We start from the raw sequence: 15,928 nt of genomic DNA, 5'->3' as shown, positions 1-15,928 counted from the left end.
GAAGAAAAATAACTATCAGAACAATTTTTCAAAGGTTTGTAGTGGGCTCACCATTGCAAGTTTTTAAATCAAAAGTAGATTTTCCCCCCTAAAAGGACCTGCTCTACTTAAAAAAAAAATGAATGGATCAAAGCATAGAACTTCCTATAATGATTCAGACAGATCAGACTAGATCTCAAAGCAGTCCTTGCTGTCTTTATAATTTATGACTTATATCTGTTTAGCGTATTCATATAAATTAAATAGAAAAAAAGGGACCTGCTCTGAGGAGTGCTTGGATAACTGTTCACATTGTGGGGTACCACTCAGAGTACCTGTGAAAGCAGTTTAAAAAAGTATGTAGAACAGTCTCAGTAGTCAACTGAACAATGTATGCTTTCTCAGATGATTGGAAAACAGCATATATAGTGCCCATTTGAAGAAAGGGAAGGAGGATCCAGGGAACTACAGACCAGTCAGTCTCACCTCAGTCCCCAGAAAAAATCATGGAGCAGGTCCTCAAAGAATCAATTTCTAAGCACTTTGAGAAGAAGGTGATTAGGAACAATCCTCATGTATTCACCAAGGGCAAGTCATGCCTGACCAACCTGATTGCCTTCTATGATGAGATGACTGGCTCTGTGGATGCAGGAAAAACAGTGGAGGTGAAATACCTTGACTTTAGCAAAGCTTTTGATATGGTCTCCCACAGAATTCTCACAAGCAAGCTAAGGAAGTACGGGTTGGTTGGATGAATGGACTGAAAGGTGGATAGAAAACTGGCTGGATCATCAGGCTTACAGGGTAGTAGTCAAAGGTTCAATATCTAGTTGGGCAGCCAGTATCAAGTGGTGCCCCAGGGGCCGGTTGGTCCTGGGTCTGGTTTTGTTTAATATCTTCATCAGTGATCTGAAAGATGGCATAGAGTGAACCCTCAGTAGGTCTGCGGATGACAAAGCTATGGGGAGTAGTAGATACACTGGAGGGTAGGCCTAGGATTCAGAGAGACCTGAACAAATTGGAGGATTGGACCAAAAGAAATCTCATGAGGTTCAATACGGACAAATGCAAAGTCCTGCAGGTAGGACAGACCAATCCCATGCACCGCTTACAGGCTTGGGGCCAACTGGCTAGGCAGCAGTTCTGCAGAAAAACGTATGCATTACAGTGGATAATAAGATGGATATGAGTCAAAAGTGTGCCCTTGTTGCCAAGAAGGCTAACAGCATACTGGGCTGCACTAGTAGGAGCATTGCCAGCAGATCTAAGGAAGTAGTTCTTCCCCTCTATTCTGCACTGGTGAGGCCACACCTGGAGTACCATGTAGTTTTGGGGCCCCCACTATAGAAAGGATGTGGACAAGTTGGAGAGAGACCAACCAACGAAAATGGTGAGGGGGCTTGTGCAAATGACTTATGAGGAGAGGTTGAGGGAACTGGGCTTATTTAGTCTTGAGAAGAGAAGACTGAGGGGGGATTTGATAGCAGCTTTCAACTACCTGAGCATGGTTCCAAAGAGGCTGGAGCTAGACTGTTCTCAGAGGTGGCAGATGACAGAACAAGGACCAGTGGTCTCAAGTTGCAGCAAAGGAAGTTTAGGTTAGGTATTAGGAAGAACTCTCACACTAGGAAGGTAGTAAAACACTGTAACAGACTACCTAGAGAGGCTGTGGACTCTTCACCCTTGGAGGTTTTTAAGACTCAGCTAGACAAGCCTTGACTGGAATGGTCTAGTTGGAGATGGTCCTGCTTTCAGCAGAGGGTTGGACTAGATGACCTCCTGAAGTCCCTTTCAATCCTAATTTTCTATGATTTCTATTAAGACAAGAGGGTTTGCAAGGTGAAAGCAAATTAAAAATACTGGAACTAAGTGTCTATTACTAAAAGTAAAAATGAAGATCAAGTAGTGGAAGTGCAGCAAAAAATGGTTAAGAAATGTTCTGTATAGTGGCTTCTCCACAGATTTCCTATACAAGCAGGCTGCTAGACAGGATTTAGTCACAAGGGCAAGTTTTTTTATGATTCACAGATCTTCAGAAAGCTGTTAGCTAGATTACACCTGTGAACTCTGTTTATTGCAGTACTGACTTCACAAGCCGCTGTTTTCTGTTTTAGTGGTTTGGCTAGATTAACTTGTTTCATTATTCTGTTATTTCTTCCTGTCATCATCATTCCCAGTGTATTCCACCAACTAATCTTTTCTTATTAATATATGCACAGCAGTTGCAATGCTTAATAGAAGGCACAATGAGCAAAATGCCTACTAATAACATGTACACGTAACCTGACATGCATAAACCAATGCTTGTTATTTCAACATTAGAAACTACAGGTGGGAAACTAATATAATACTTCTTTGGCACAAAGGTGTAGGGATCCTTTGTCACTGATGTACGATCAGCAGCAAGACCCAAGGTGGCTATCTTGCCTGAAAGCTGGGTTTGTGAAGACTTCATGTGCTTCTTCCCTGGCTCTTTCATGCCTGTAGGTTTAGCTGTGATAATAGGTTATGCTATAAAATGAGAGACTGTACATGTATAATCACACCACGCAGGCCTGAAACTATGGTAACTGTTCACTCTGCACAAGATACTGTATTTACTTAAGAATTAATACAGATCTGGAAAATTCTCCCTTTATATCAGAGCAAAATGGAAGACATTTACATTGCAGAACAACTGGCAATTAGATGCCTTCCACTCCACAGTACATGGAAGAGAGGAGGCAAAAATTAATTAAGAACCCAAGTAGCATCTTCCTCATTTACTTTCAATGAGGAACAAGTGGGGGAGCCAGTCAAAATTCTTCCAGCACAGGGAGCCAGTAAGTAGAGGTGGCCAGACTGGGGACTAAAAAGAAAGGAGAAAGGAATATTACTGCATCTGTAAAAGAAGCTTTAAGTATGAGGTGGTAATTCATTGACTAGTGAAGGGGGAAAGGGCCAGAAAGGGGACCAAAGATTCTCTGACTCTGTTTCTACCATCAGAAACTTAAACGCTTAAAGCAGTGGTCGCCAACCAGTTGATCTCGACTGAGTGGTAGATCATGGAGCCTCTGACAGTCAATCTCAGTCTATCAGAAACTCCATGATTGGGAGCGGCAGGACGCATGAGGCTAGGCTGAGGCACTCACACTGCCGTCCAGGCTGGGCTGGGTGAGTGGGGTCAGAGCCCAGGCTGCTTGCCCGGGAGGCGGGGTGGGGGGAGGGGCAGGGGGGCACAGTAGATCCTGGGGTGCCAAACAGTGATCTTTATCATAAAAGGTGGGAGACCACTGGCTTAAAGGTTAGTTAGTTGTGTGCACCTACAGTATGTAAGTAAAGCCATATTACTTTTTGCCTTTGAAATGTTCCTGATAATGTCAGTTGTTTATTCTCCATATTCCCTGGAGAATATATGCCAAGACCCCCAAATCAAAGGCTGTATCTTTCCTCCTGCAGATCACTCAGTAGTTTTCCAAGGCAGACTGGATAAAAAGCCTCGGTGGAACCTAGCAGCTCAAAATAACAAATGAGACAGTGCAGGAACCAGCACTTTATTCATTTAAAAGGGACACATGGAATGAGGTAAGGTGGGAACAGGGATATCAATGGGTCAATATGTTTGAAAACCACTGAAAGTTTCAAACTCGCACTTCTAACCCTAATATTGAATTAAAGAGCATGTTAATATAGTTTTGCATTTAAGTTCTCTGACTAATGGCAGCAGAAACTGATTTTTTCTGACCAAGAAAAAGTATAGAAAATGTTAGCCCCTAGGAAGCACTGTTTAAAGTTATGAGCATGACAGAAAAAAACCTTAGCAAAAGAGTTTGCCACTCAGAAACAAACCATTCTTTCCATTTGAGAACTGGTGTGTTTCACATTTGGGTAAAACTGCATTTTATTAGTTTTGCTTTCATTTTCGTAATCCTATCCAAATTGCTTAAGGTGAGCACACACAGGGCATGAGCAAAGGTCCATGTGCACACACAGTTCTGCACATGTGAACATTTATATTATATCCTTGGTGTGAAGATTATTACAGATGCAAAACAGACTGACAAAAAAAATCACTTCTGTAACAATATTCCCAACAAACACAGGTAATTTCTTAAGCATGACCCTGTCCTATAAGCATACACTCTCAAAGCACACATACAAACTCTAGCATATGCTTCAGCCTGAAAACTGCTAACACATTTTCACACACTTCAACTATTAGAACTCAGTCACCCACAGCAATTTCTCCCAAGTTTTATGAAGTCCCAGACTTACCAACAGTTTGAGCAGCCAAAACCGGGACTTGTAGTACAAGGTTTTGGTGGGATTGATGAGAAAAAGCAACATAAATCCGTACAAGATGAGTGGGTTCACCTGCATAGGGATATAGGTGAATTTACCAAATATACATGCCAGCAGGCTCAGGCACCACAATACCCCAAGGAATCCAGCAATCTAGTAAAAATGGGGAAGAGGAAAACAAAACAAACAAACATCATTATACATGTGATAGTTCATTGTGGGATTCAGAATTGCTTTATTATACAACAGAGAGCGATTTTCAACAGTATAATCAAATCAAGCACCAGTAACTTCCTCTTCTGGACTTGGTAATTGTGTTACAATTCTATGCCAGGAAACAAGACATGATTTATCTTGCGGACACTCAGACCTCACAAGTGCTTTTGTGACTTGTTCTGTTTACCTCAAAGAGATGCTGATGGGACAAATTGCTACGAGGATTGAGTTCAAAGATGAGGACATGGTTTACTCCAGCCTGTCTCCAGCCATATGTGTTGATGCCCAGGAGAAAAAGGAATTCTATCAGGAGAAAGCCACCTCGATAGATTCTCACCAGTGGCCACACATTTGATCCATCTATAAAAACCACACCTGAAGGGGACAGAAATGAAGTGCTTAATGAGGTAATACAAACTACACTGCAGACCAAAACAATGCTCTGCTTCTTTGTGCTGATCCTACAACTAGACAAGAATAGGGTGTACTTATTTATAGGGCCTAAGTACTCTAGTTATTAAAATAAGGTGGGGAGACAGCACAATTTGCCTTAATACAGAGAGGTTCAGACATATGACTGAGGTGGATAGGAGAACATCTGTCACTTGACCTCAGTCAAGAAACAGAAGTAGCATTTGGCTAGTCAAGGTGTTTCTTTGGCTAGAGACTGAACTTACATATAAACGTATTTAAGTGATCAGAAACTGGTTCAAACCTGTAACAGAACAGAAGTTCAGTGCACATAAATCAGTTGCAAAATGGCCAGAACTGATTTAAAATAAACATGGTTGAATGTAGTATCAGACATAAGTGATTTGGGCCAAACTCGTTTATGGAACTTCTGTCCAGAACCCTTCCTGGTTTAAGTTAAATCAGAGTCCCCCAGCATGCTTTTCAGCTCTGGGCTGGGCTGGGCTGGACTATCTGCAACAGAGAGCAGGGCTGGCCCCTCCCCTCTCCTCCCTAGCCAGAGCACCAGCTGGCTGAGAAGGAGGTGGAGACTGCAGACAGCAGTGTCTACTCACTGCTCAAGCAGGGATCCCCCACTCCCCTCTCTCACAGCATGGACCCCAGAGGCACAGACCCCAGGTCATGGTCACACCAACCCCATGCTAACTAATGCTGAGAGGTGTCTATATGCGTGTCTCTCCAATTTCACTGGAACAAAGACAGACAGAACAGTGTCCGCTTAGGGCATTTTGGAGCTAATCAGCAGGTCAGCTGGTAATACATCACACCATTCTTCCTTAAAAATGCTTTGCAAAAAGATGTTTAAGAAGAGCTTGAACTAATGAGAGAGGCTTTGTTTTCCTGATGGGCTGATAAACTTTGTGGTTCTGATAAGCTCCCTGCTGGCTTGCTGTCAGTGTGTGGGACAGAGAGGTGTGAGAAATGACCTAGTTTGCAATGAATGTAGTACCTGTCAATTTGCTGCAGACAGTATGAAGAAGCAGGGAGAGGGAGATTTAAAAGCTCAGTATCATCAACAGATGCATGCAGTCCACACAAGCAGTCGTTCCCAACCACCCCTTTTGCCTCAGAGTTCTAGCTGGGGTCTGGCAATACTCCTGTCCCGAACAGCGAACAGGGATGGGGTGGGGGAGACAGTTTAGTGAAGGCTGCTTCCCCCTCCCCCACCAGGCACACCCTGGCTGTGGATTGTGCAGGCCAGGGTGGGGGTTTAAACCCCTCCCTAATCATAGTGTCCTGCTGGGGCTTGGTCACAACCCCCTCAGCTCAGCACTGTGGAAGGGAAGGGAGGAATTGCTCTAGCGCCCCCCAGCTTCTAGCCTGAGCCACTACAGGCATATGCCTGCATTTCCTGAATAAAAAGTAAACGTCTATCCCCTTGCAAATTGGTTCAATCTCTGCAAGTTAGACTAACCTGCAAAGATTGAATCGATTCAGGCTGGGGCTTTTTGAATGTCAGTCCCTAGCCTTTATGGCCAAATGATTAGAGTTAAGCTTTACTGCATATTCAGGATTACATTAGTCTTCCCAAACTTTGCCTCCTATGAGAAAAATTAAGCTATCAGTTATTATTTTTTCTTTTATAAATTCTTTTTTTCCCCAAAATCTTTTGCTCCCTGGTAACTGAATCTCCTTTTCAACTATTTCTGAACATTTCTTGAGAATTACTAGCTTTTTTCCATCTCTTACTCTGGCTATCAACAGCACCCTACTCACTTAGTACAAAACAAGGAGTGAGGTCAAGCTGAAGGCAGTGTCCCAGCAGAATCATGATTCAAAGAAGCTCACTCAACATTCTTCACAGGCTATGTAGTTAAACTAAAAGAATTGTTTGCTCCTAAAGTCAATACACCACACACTGACTACTGTCTCCTGGGCTACACATAGTGACAATACTACAACTGTATTCAACCATTATGTGTCATATAAAAGATTGCATTTTGTTTTTCTGTATTCAGTGCTGCCACCTGAAGTGGCAATCAGTAATTTAAAGTAGAAACTCTTTGTCTAACATAGGTGGGTTTGTAAAATTTTATCATTCTGATTCCCTGAGGCAAGGTTTGTTATTGAGGGGAAAGTAAAATTGTTGTTTTCCTCAATTTCAGCTTCACTCAGCATCTTCCTCCTGCCTCTCACTCTTTAAGGGTAGCTAGAACACTCAATTGAACTTCTATATAATTTTTTCACTCTTTTCGATCTCCCTTCACATGAAAATCATGTTTTTTAATCATTTTCATCCATCTGTCCCTCATTCATAATTTATATCAGTTGGGATTACCAAGAAAATGATGGATAAAGAAGAATGATTCAGGAACTGTTTTAAATGTATAATGCATCAGGTAACATTGAGACAAGTCAGCAAAATAAATTAGCATTAAAAAGGATTTCAGCCAAAACTGGTATACACCCTGGAAAAGATATTGCTGAAGTTGGGCCAGTGAAACTATTCATCTGAGGTTTTGAGGGTTTTTTTTTTAAACTATGCGTAGGTCAGATCAAGAGGGTTATTTGCAAATATAAGGGGAATGTTACTGATGAAAAGGGAAAAGGAGGTGACTACCAGTTGATACGCTCAGTGCAAAGAAGTCCTGACAATTCTGAACTCAGGCTGCTTGCAAATGTTAAAAACAAAAAACCACCACACTTTGCCGGAAGAAGTAGTACATTACTTCAATCTGGCCCTGCAGCGTCCGTATAGATCAGGCACTCCAGCAGGGCTTTCTGGTGTTTTTATCTCATAGCTGATTTAATCATCCAAAAAAGCCTCACTAAAGCACCCGATCTATACAGATGTTGGGCACGCTGGGTCTAACTAACATGCTGCCTCTTCTGGGTACATGCTGGGTTTGGCTTGGGGGTGCGCACAGTTTGAAGTAAAGCATGCGTGTGTGTGTGTCTGTGTATGTATGTGCATCTGTGTAAGCAGTCTCAGTGACTATTTTGTAAGAAGAAAAGATATGTAATGGATTCCTTAGACTGAATAGCTGGGTAGAGTTGTCCTGATATAAAACACAGCCTAAAAAATCCACAGTTGATCAGAAACTGAAGTTAACACCCAATAACTTCATACTCCCTTAAGAAGGATAATGGTTGGGGGCTCACACATAGGACATAGGAGTGATATATTAAAAACTTTGGGGTGACTAATATCAGAAAAAGTGATACTAGGCAAAGTCAACAGACCAGTCACTGAAAAGAAACTATGGGAGCCTTCCTCTCCTCTTCCTTTTTTTATATTTTGAAACTAGATGCTATATCCAAATCAACTTTCACCATATTGCAGTTAGATAAGATTTCCTAATCTTTTCTTTACCTTCTAATACATTTTTGCTCAAGTTTTTCTAAAAAAAACCTCTGCCCCATGTGAAGATGGCCATGGGAGATGAGTGTGCCATATCCCAAACCTGCCAGTTTTTCTGACTAACAAATTTCTAGTCAGCCTTCCCATTTATTTTATGGAGAAGTGGTTCTTTGTCTATTGAGAAAGCTTTAGGAGCCAACCCAAGTTAGAATAATTAAACTATAAAGAACTGTAGAGCTGGAGTATCAGAAGAATAAATATCACTTATGAGTTCTTGCTAGGTCCAATAGGGCTTGTCCACTTATGTGTACCAGGCCTCCTGTCAATGTGTTATATAGAAGAGCCTGAATACCATGGAAGAAAACAGACCTTGAGGCCTATTTGAAACTTTGAAAATAAAATAAATGCTTGAGTGCCATTCAAACTTACAGTATTGCATTCCGCACAACATGGAATAGTGAAAATAATGTACTTTCCTACATTGTTTTCTACATGCTCTGAGATGGGCCAAGAATCTGAGGAACTAACCTTTTGGGTAAGGACAATAAAAAGCCTAGCAGGAGGAACATCACTGAAATCAGTTTGGGGTTCAAACATAAGCCACTTTCTAACAAATATTTTATTTTTAAAATAATTAGAGTAATTCTGTTCTGGGAAGTGAGAAGCTAATGACTGGCCTGAACTACAGAGTGCACAGTCTTTTCTACACTGCTCTATCAATGCACCTAAACCTGACCTGCCACTCTATTATTATGACTACCCTTGTTTCTGTTGAGTAGACTTTTTTGGTATGGAAAATTGCATAGTGATTCTGTGACAGCACAAATTATGTTTAGGACAAGATCACCTCATTATTGTTTATTTGTTGCCCAATCCAGACTTTTATACTCAAAATCTGACACACAACACTTTTCTTTTAACCCACTGTTCCATCCAGCTCCAATTCCTTTGGTTAGATCATTTCCTAAAATCCACCGGTATATGGGCTTCAGATAACTCATGCCCTCTACCAGCTGACATATGTCAAAGACCTATGGTCTCTGCCAAAAAAGACATACTCATAGTGGCACTGATGTTTTAACAGATATGAGGTTTTCTTTGTTCTGACCTGCACAAGAGGATCACAAACCCTCCTTCTTCTCCTTTACACAGACTCTTGTACGGTAGTTCACAGTGCTATTATGGATCTTTGCCCACTACTATGAAAATGGTGCAAGCATTAAATTAGCTGCATTACTTTGCTAATGTGTAACAAGTTCCATATTCCCTAACAACTTGGGGAGGTGCTAATACAACCACATGAGTATTCACATTATCCCAGTCAGAAGCTATACCATTACCACCTACTGTATTTTCACAAGCAAGGAAAACCTCATCATTGTGAGAGAAGCAGTTAGTCATAGCTGGGTGTGCAGAATCTTGCTTGCTACTTTTTAAATCATCCCTTGCTGTCCCCATTTCTATAGCCATCTAAGACCTTCAGGGCCAATAAAACTTTCAGTTTCTGCAGTCAATAAACATGATATAAGGCTAGCCAGTCCAACCCCATATGAGTCTGCGTAACAAACTGTGAGCTATTAAATGTGACACTCTCTGGATCACAGATGAGCAAAATATGGCCCATGGGCCAGATCCAGCCCATCAAGGCCCATGGTGGGTCCCTCAGCCTCTCCTGGCCCAGGCACAGCAGACAGCCTGTGCCCTGGCACATGTAGCTGGTCCCATTGCCCCTGGGAACACAGCAGAGCTGGGGTGACAGCAGCCGGACTCTACTTCTTGGAAGCCTCTGTGGCAGTGGCTCCTTCCAACTGCTGCTGCTGGCCCTGGCCCCACTGCCCAGGCACCCTGGCCCAGCCATGCCACACCCACTGCTGGGGGCTCTGAATGGAGCGGACAGGCAGAGTCTCCATGGAGATCAGCCTGAAATGCCCATGGGTAGGGCATATTTACCATCTGGGAGCAGGACAGGCAGATGGGGAGTGATTTCTGGGAGCAGGATGGGAAGGCAGTGCTGGAATTGGGATCACGGGGCAGTGACAGCATGGGGCCAGGGCCTGTGGCAGAGCCAATCTGCTCCCCGCACAATGGATTGTGACCAGTCCAATCCAGAAGGGGGTGGAGCGCATGCCCATGACCTCACCCCCGCTGCCCCTGCCCCAACACAGGCAGTGTGCAGGCAGCCCAGTACAGCAACTACTGCAAACTGGTGCAGCCTGGCAGCACGGGATGGCCCCAGTGGATCATGACCAGATTAGGCCACTCCACGTTGCCAGGCTGTGGTGCTCTGTAACTGCACTGTACTGGGGCTACCCATGCAGGGGTAGTGGGGCCAGGTCATGGGCATGCAATCCACCCCCATTCTGGGTCAAGCTGATCACGATCCATCGTGCAGAGAGTGGATCACGCCTCTGCCCCAGCCCTGCCACTATCGCTGCCCCATGATCCTAATTCCACCCCCGCCCTCCCATACTGCTCCTGGATGTCACTCCCTATCTGCATGTCCTGCTCCCAGATGCTCCTTCCCATCTTTGAGGGTCGGACTCGATGATCTGTTGAGGTCCCTTCCGACCCTAACATCTATGAATCTGCCCAGCTGAGCATGCTGTGCCCATAGGGGCCACTTACAGAGTTTTGGTGAGATGTTGTGGGTACAGGGATGCAGGGAATGGGGGGCCTGACCTAGCCCACAACAGCTCACCAAAACTCCCTAAGTGGCCCTTCAGCCCAAATAATTACCCACCCCTGCTTTGGATGCACTTGCTGCAGCTACCACCACGCGTGGATTCTTGTCAGCTACTCCAAACCTAGGTTTATAGCTGTCTTTTTTTTTTTTTTAATTAGAAGCTATGGATGTATTTTGTTGTTATACATTCCAACACAATGCCCATCTTGCAAATTACAAATTAATGAACTTAAAGTTCTGTCTATGAAGCCAACTATTTAGCAATTCAGTAAAAGCTACTAATTCGTTCATAAAAGAGCATTTAAGTTAAATGAAAAAAAAAAATCTTTACAGTTAGTTATAGCACAACTTCCATTTCCTAATATTTGCAGAAACTTGCAGATTCCAGATCATGCCATCTCACAAGAACACAACAATTAACACTGGTTTAGATGCATACATATTTGAAAATTAGGATTGTGTTCATGAGTTCATCACTGATGCTGTATTGCTTTTTTATTCCAAGCACTTGTGTGCTTTCAAATTTCACATTAGGAGGCAAACATCAACAGTTAGCTTTGACCACAGCTTTGAAAGGTCACATAGGCAAACTACAGACAAAACATGAAAACACTATGCATCAAGAACTGTGCACATATGCGTGTGCACACACATGCAGGCAATAATCCGCCTCTGTGATGGTAAACAAGGAAAATAGTTTTAAAAACAGCTTTCAACATATATTAAATACAAAAATAACAGTTTAAAATTTGTTTTAAAGCAGATACAAGGACTTTCTCTTGTGCAAAATATGCACTGATCTGCTGGCTGTTTACTTCGCATTATTTGAACAGACTACTGTGCCACTGGAAACAAAAGCCAGGCCTTTTCACATGCAACTGAAAAAACTGACTGCAACAAAGCAAAATTCTTCCTCTGAATTAATTTAATAGATTTACATTATTCTTATGACTCTGGGTAACATACCCCAATAATAAGTGGACTTCACATGGACCAGAGACCAACCAAAATTAAGACAAGGTCCAGGATATATGAGAACACGTGTGCTTTCCATATATGCTTACAAGCAAAGCAATATATTGCCATGTCAGGTCCATATAAGTCAAACAAAGGAAGCCTAAGAAATTCCTGTGAGAAAACTTCTTGAAAGGATGGAATTGCATGATATGAAGTTGGTTGAAATGGGCTCTTCCATCTTCCCACTGGAGTTCTACAAACATGTAACAATACCTCCACATGGTCGAACACAGAGTGGGGAGGGGTGGCGTGCGGCCAAATGTGGAGCAATGGCAGGACAAGGTGGTGGGTGGTGTGTGCAAGCTCCCCTCCTCCACATCCAGCCGGGCAGGCAGCACTTGTGAAGTCTGCAGAGGGGCACCACTGCCCTTTCCCCCCGCTCCCTCCGGCCCTGCTCCTGGAGGGCAGCAGTTCAGGGTGGTGGGTGGCAACGCTCCATCCCCACCCGCCCGCACATACCCCCTAAGGCCTTCCCAAGTACCCCCGGGGGTACACATATCCCCGGTTGACAACCCCTGTATTATGGTAAAGAAAAACTGAATTAAGGTAGTAGTTTACTAGTTTCGTTTGACTCAGACTACCAAATCTTCTAACTAGGATTATTTTGATTAATCCAATCCAGTTACTAGACCAGAAGTGGGCAAAATGGCAGATCCAGCTAATGATCGGATTCTATTTCCCGGCATCCCATGCCTGCATCTCTATGGTCAGTTTCCATGGAGACCCCAGCAGTGGTGGCGCTGTGATGGTTTGGCCAGGGTTTCCATGGAGACTGGCCCCAGCAGCACTGGCAGGGCATGCAGCTGGGCAGGGAGCTGCTCCGGGACCGGGATCTTGCAGCAGTGACAACGTGGTCCAGATCCGGGACAGATCTGCAATCTGCTGCCTGCATGCCCCTGCCTGGGGTGTGTGGGTAGCAGATCACAGTTCTGGCCTGGCTCCAGACCAGCCTGTCATCACCGCATGATTCCGGTCTCAGAGCAGCTCTCTGCCCAGCCACGCACCATGCCAGCGCTGCTGGGGCTGGTCTCCATGAAGACCCTGACCCTGCACTGTCACAGCTCTGATGCTGTTGGGGTCCCCATGGAAACCAGCTGCAGTGATGTGGGTAGGGGCTGCTGGGAAATAGAGTCCGCTTCGGGCCTGATCCAAAATACATACCTGAAAGAATAACAGTAATATTCAGCACAATGAATATTCCACAGAATAAGCCAACCCTGAAGGTAGTCCATGCTGGTGCAGGCTGTGAAAAGAACAATAGCCAGGTTAAAGATAAATGACTACTACTGCTGCATACTAATTTCAGAGTAAGTTTCAAATCAGAGGATGCAATATTCTGGCCTATGATTTAATACTTCCTTTCCCTTTCAATACAGTCTCTTCAATCTAACAAGTACAACTGGGCACCAGCCAGAAACATTATGCCTATGTCAAAACAGAGCTCAAGTGTCTTAATACCTTCCAAGAGATTTGCCAGACCTTCGCACAAACATTCCAGCATAGGATAGATAGCAGAGCATGGCCAGAACTAATAATAGATGTGGAATGTTAACATTTCTCTCTATTATTCACCTCTTGATGCATGAACTTGCTCCAATGCATTAACATTTGAAAACCAAATCCTACACTGAAGTAGGTTACATTTCCTAGAAAACATTAGCTCTGATGAGAAAAATCAAGCTAATTACCACACATCACCACACATACATAGCTATCCTGCTTCCAGTTCAGGGATATAGGACTGGACTGGAAGTAAAGCAACAGCTTGAAGAGAGACACATACAGAGCTAGCATGCCTTGCCTTGTAACATATAGACATACATCAAGTAACTTCAGATGCTAATCATTTCTCATATGTCAGGTAGGAACACCCATTTCAATTTATTTGTACTTTTAAATTCTGTGGGGGGGAGAGGAGTAAGATGATAGGGTTAAAATGTAATCAGTCACTAACAGGTAAGAAAAACAGGAACTACAAGAACCAAGTTCTCTCACCTGGGCTGCTCCCAAGGGTGGGACTCGCAGACGCTTCATGGCCTTCTGTCTATCTCCATCCTCTAACTCATTGGTCACCACTGTCTACAGAAGCAAGAGTCACAAGAATTTAATGCAGATCCCACCCAAAAAAGCATATGTTGCACATTAGTTATGTCAAGTTACTACACAATACCACTATCCATCTCAACAGATCCTCAAAGTGCAAGTCACCTGCTGAAGCCAAGACGCACACAAACCAATGATTAAGATGCAAGTAACTGATGTCATAAGTGGCTGCACTTTTAAATCTGTTAATAACTGTAATAGCTATTAAGACAATGTATTCAGTTTTTAAGTACAAATAATTAATATTATGACTGGTGAAGAGAGAGAGAGAAACTAATACTAAAGAAAAACATTTATCCACACAAAGGGAAAGCAATACACAAGCTAGCATTCTCTACCTCTGTCTCAGAGATGAGCTGGTTGATTTTCTTGCAAGTGTAGAATGGTGCCACTTCCACATGGGCCACCCGCCAGTCTGCACCACGTGTTGTCTCCAGAATCTTGTCATGCTTCTTCAGGATCTTACGGAACCCTGTGAAATTCAGGTTCTAGAAACAAGGAAAACACAATTTTAGCCTCATTTAAGACTGAAAGTTGAAAGCTGGAAATATTCCAGGGGCAGCAGAAAAGGAACAGTTATTAAGGCTTGTTAGTCATCAAACTAACAGAAAATATTCCAGAAGGGTTGTTTTTTTTTTTTAATTTACAGAGCTATTGTGTGAAGGAATACAAACTATTGAAAATAACAGCAAAACTGAATAGACTGAGGGAGTAAAATACTGGAGACTGTTTACAAAGAATTAATAAAACCTCTTGTATTATTTAGGCTTATAACAATAACGTATGCAACACAGCTAATTATTAAAATGGAGATAAATCAATATGAGATTCCAAATTCAGAGATGTAGTTATCACATTACCATCTTACACACTGAGCTGTATGTAGGCATTGCAAAATTTAACAGGTGATCTCAGTGGCAACTGGATTTCACCTTTTGCTCAAAATAAAAATGTGGCCATCATAATTAAAAGCTACTTTAAAAAAAATGAATGTAAAAATCAAATTGCAAGTTAAGAAGCTTGAGTTAACCTTGGCCAGAAATAGAATATTCTACTTTGCAAAAAATAAAAAGTTTCCACATTTCCCATTCTAACCAAATGACTACCATTTTTGCTGATAAGCTGGAGGGTGGTTTTGTAAGAAATATACTGTGTTCTGCCTCGTCTTCTTATCTAGGTATCATATCTATTTGCCATTTTTTCAACAGAACAGGCTCTTTCTAGTTCCTTTCATTCAAAGGCAACATTAAATGTCAATTCTGGGAATGTAAGAAAGTGAAGTAACATCACATAAGGCATATCTTTGCACAAGAAAATCTTGTAGATGTTTAAAATCTGACCAATCTAGTCCAGTCAAGTGTGTTTATTCCTTATAAAAGTATTCTGTACGCTAAGTATAAAATAAGACTAATGTTAAAGGAAGTAGCGACTATACTAAAGACACTAAAGATAAGACCCAGAGTAATAAGCTAGGAAAGAGGGATAATATTTATGGTACGTATAAGCCCAGCTCTATGTAATCAATAAAAGACTGCATAGTCTAAGAAAAGACTGTGTCAACACTAGCCTTATTATGAACATAATTTATATTTATAACCTATTTTATCTAGAACATGTGAATAGGTGTGGCAAAGGTTCTTAAATAGTGGTTGATCAGAGTGCCAACCTAAATATTGACTTTCACTTTTTTACGATACGTAGTATTGTACAATACATAGTTATGAAAGAGACAGGAAAGCTCACAGCAACCGGCAGGAGACAGAAGGATGCTATGATGAGATATCTGATATGCTAAAACAATGAATTCTTCAAAGAGTCAACCCACAGCACTCCGTGATCCACTGAACCAGTTTATTCAAGTATTAGCAATATAGATG

At 42.5% G+C, this 15,928-nt stretch overlaps 1 protein-coding gene across 1 annotated transcript in view; it reads right to left on the bottom strand.

Moving 5' to 3' along the window:
• The window catches only part of XPR1 (xenotropic and polytropic retrovirus receptor 1), a 207,573-nt gene that overhangs the window by 44,345 nt on the left and 147,300 nt on the right, over positions 1 to 15,928 (bottom strand). The window contains exons 5-9 of the mRNA XM_006272416.4: positions 14,390 to 14,539; positions 13,944 to 14,027; positions 13,110 to 13,191; positions 4,664 to 4,851; positions 4,234 to 4,413 (exon numbers count right to left, since the gene is read on the bottom strand). Coding sequence (XP_006272478.1) covers positions 4,234 to 4,413; positions 4,664 to 4,851; positions 13,110 to 13,191; positions 13,944 to 14,027; positions 14,390 to 14,539 — 684 coding nt within the window. The remainder of the gene's footprint in view (positions 1 to 4,233; positions 4,414 to 4,663; positions 4,852 to 13,109; positions 13,192 to 13,943; positions 14,028 to 14,389; positions 14,540 to 15,928) is intronic.

The sequence above is a fragment of the Alligator mississippiensis genome, chromosome 5, assembly GCF_030867095.1.
Source record: "Alligator mississippiensis isolate rAllMis1 chromosome 5, rAllMis1, whole genome shotgun sequence".
NCBI classification, from domain to species: Eukaryota; Metazoa; Chordata; order Crocodylia; family Alligatoridae; genus Alligator; species Alligator mississippiensis.
The sequence above is the reverse complement of the archived record's forward strand: the minus strand, read 5'-3'. Positions and strand labels throughout refer to the sequence as shown.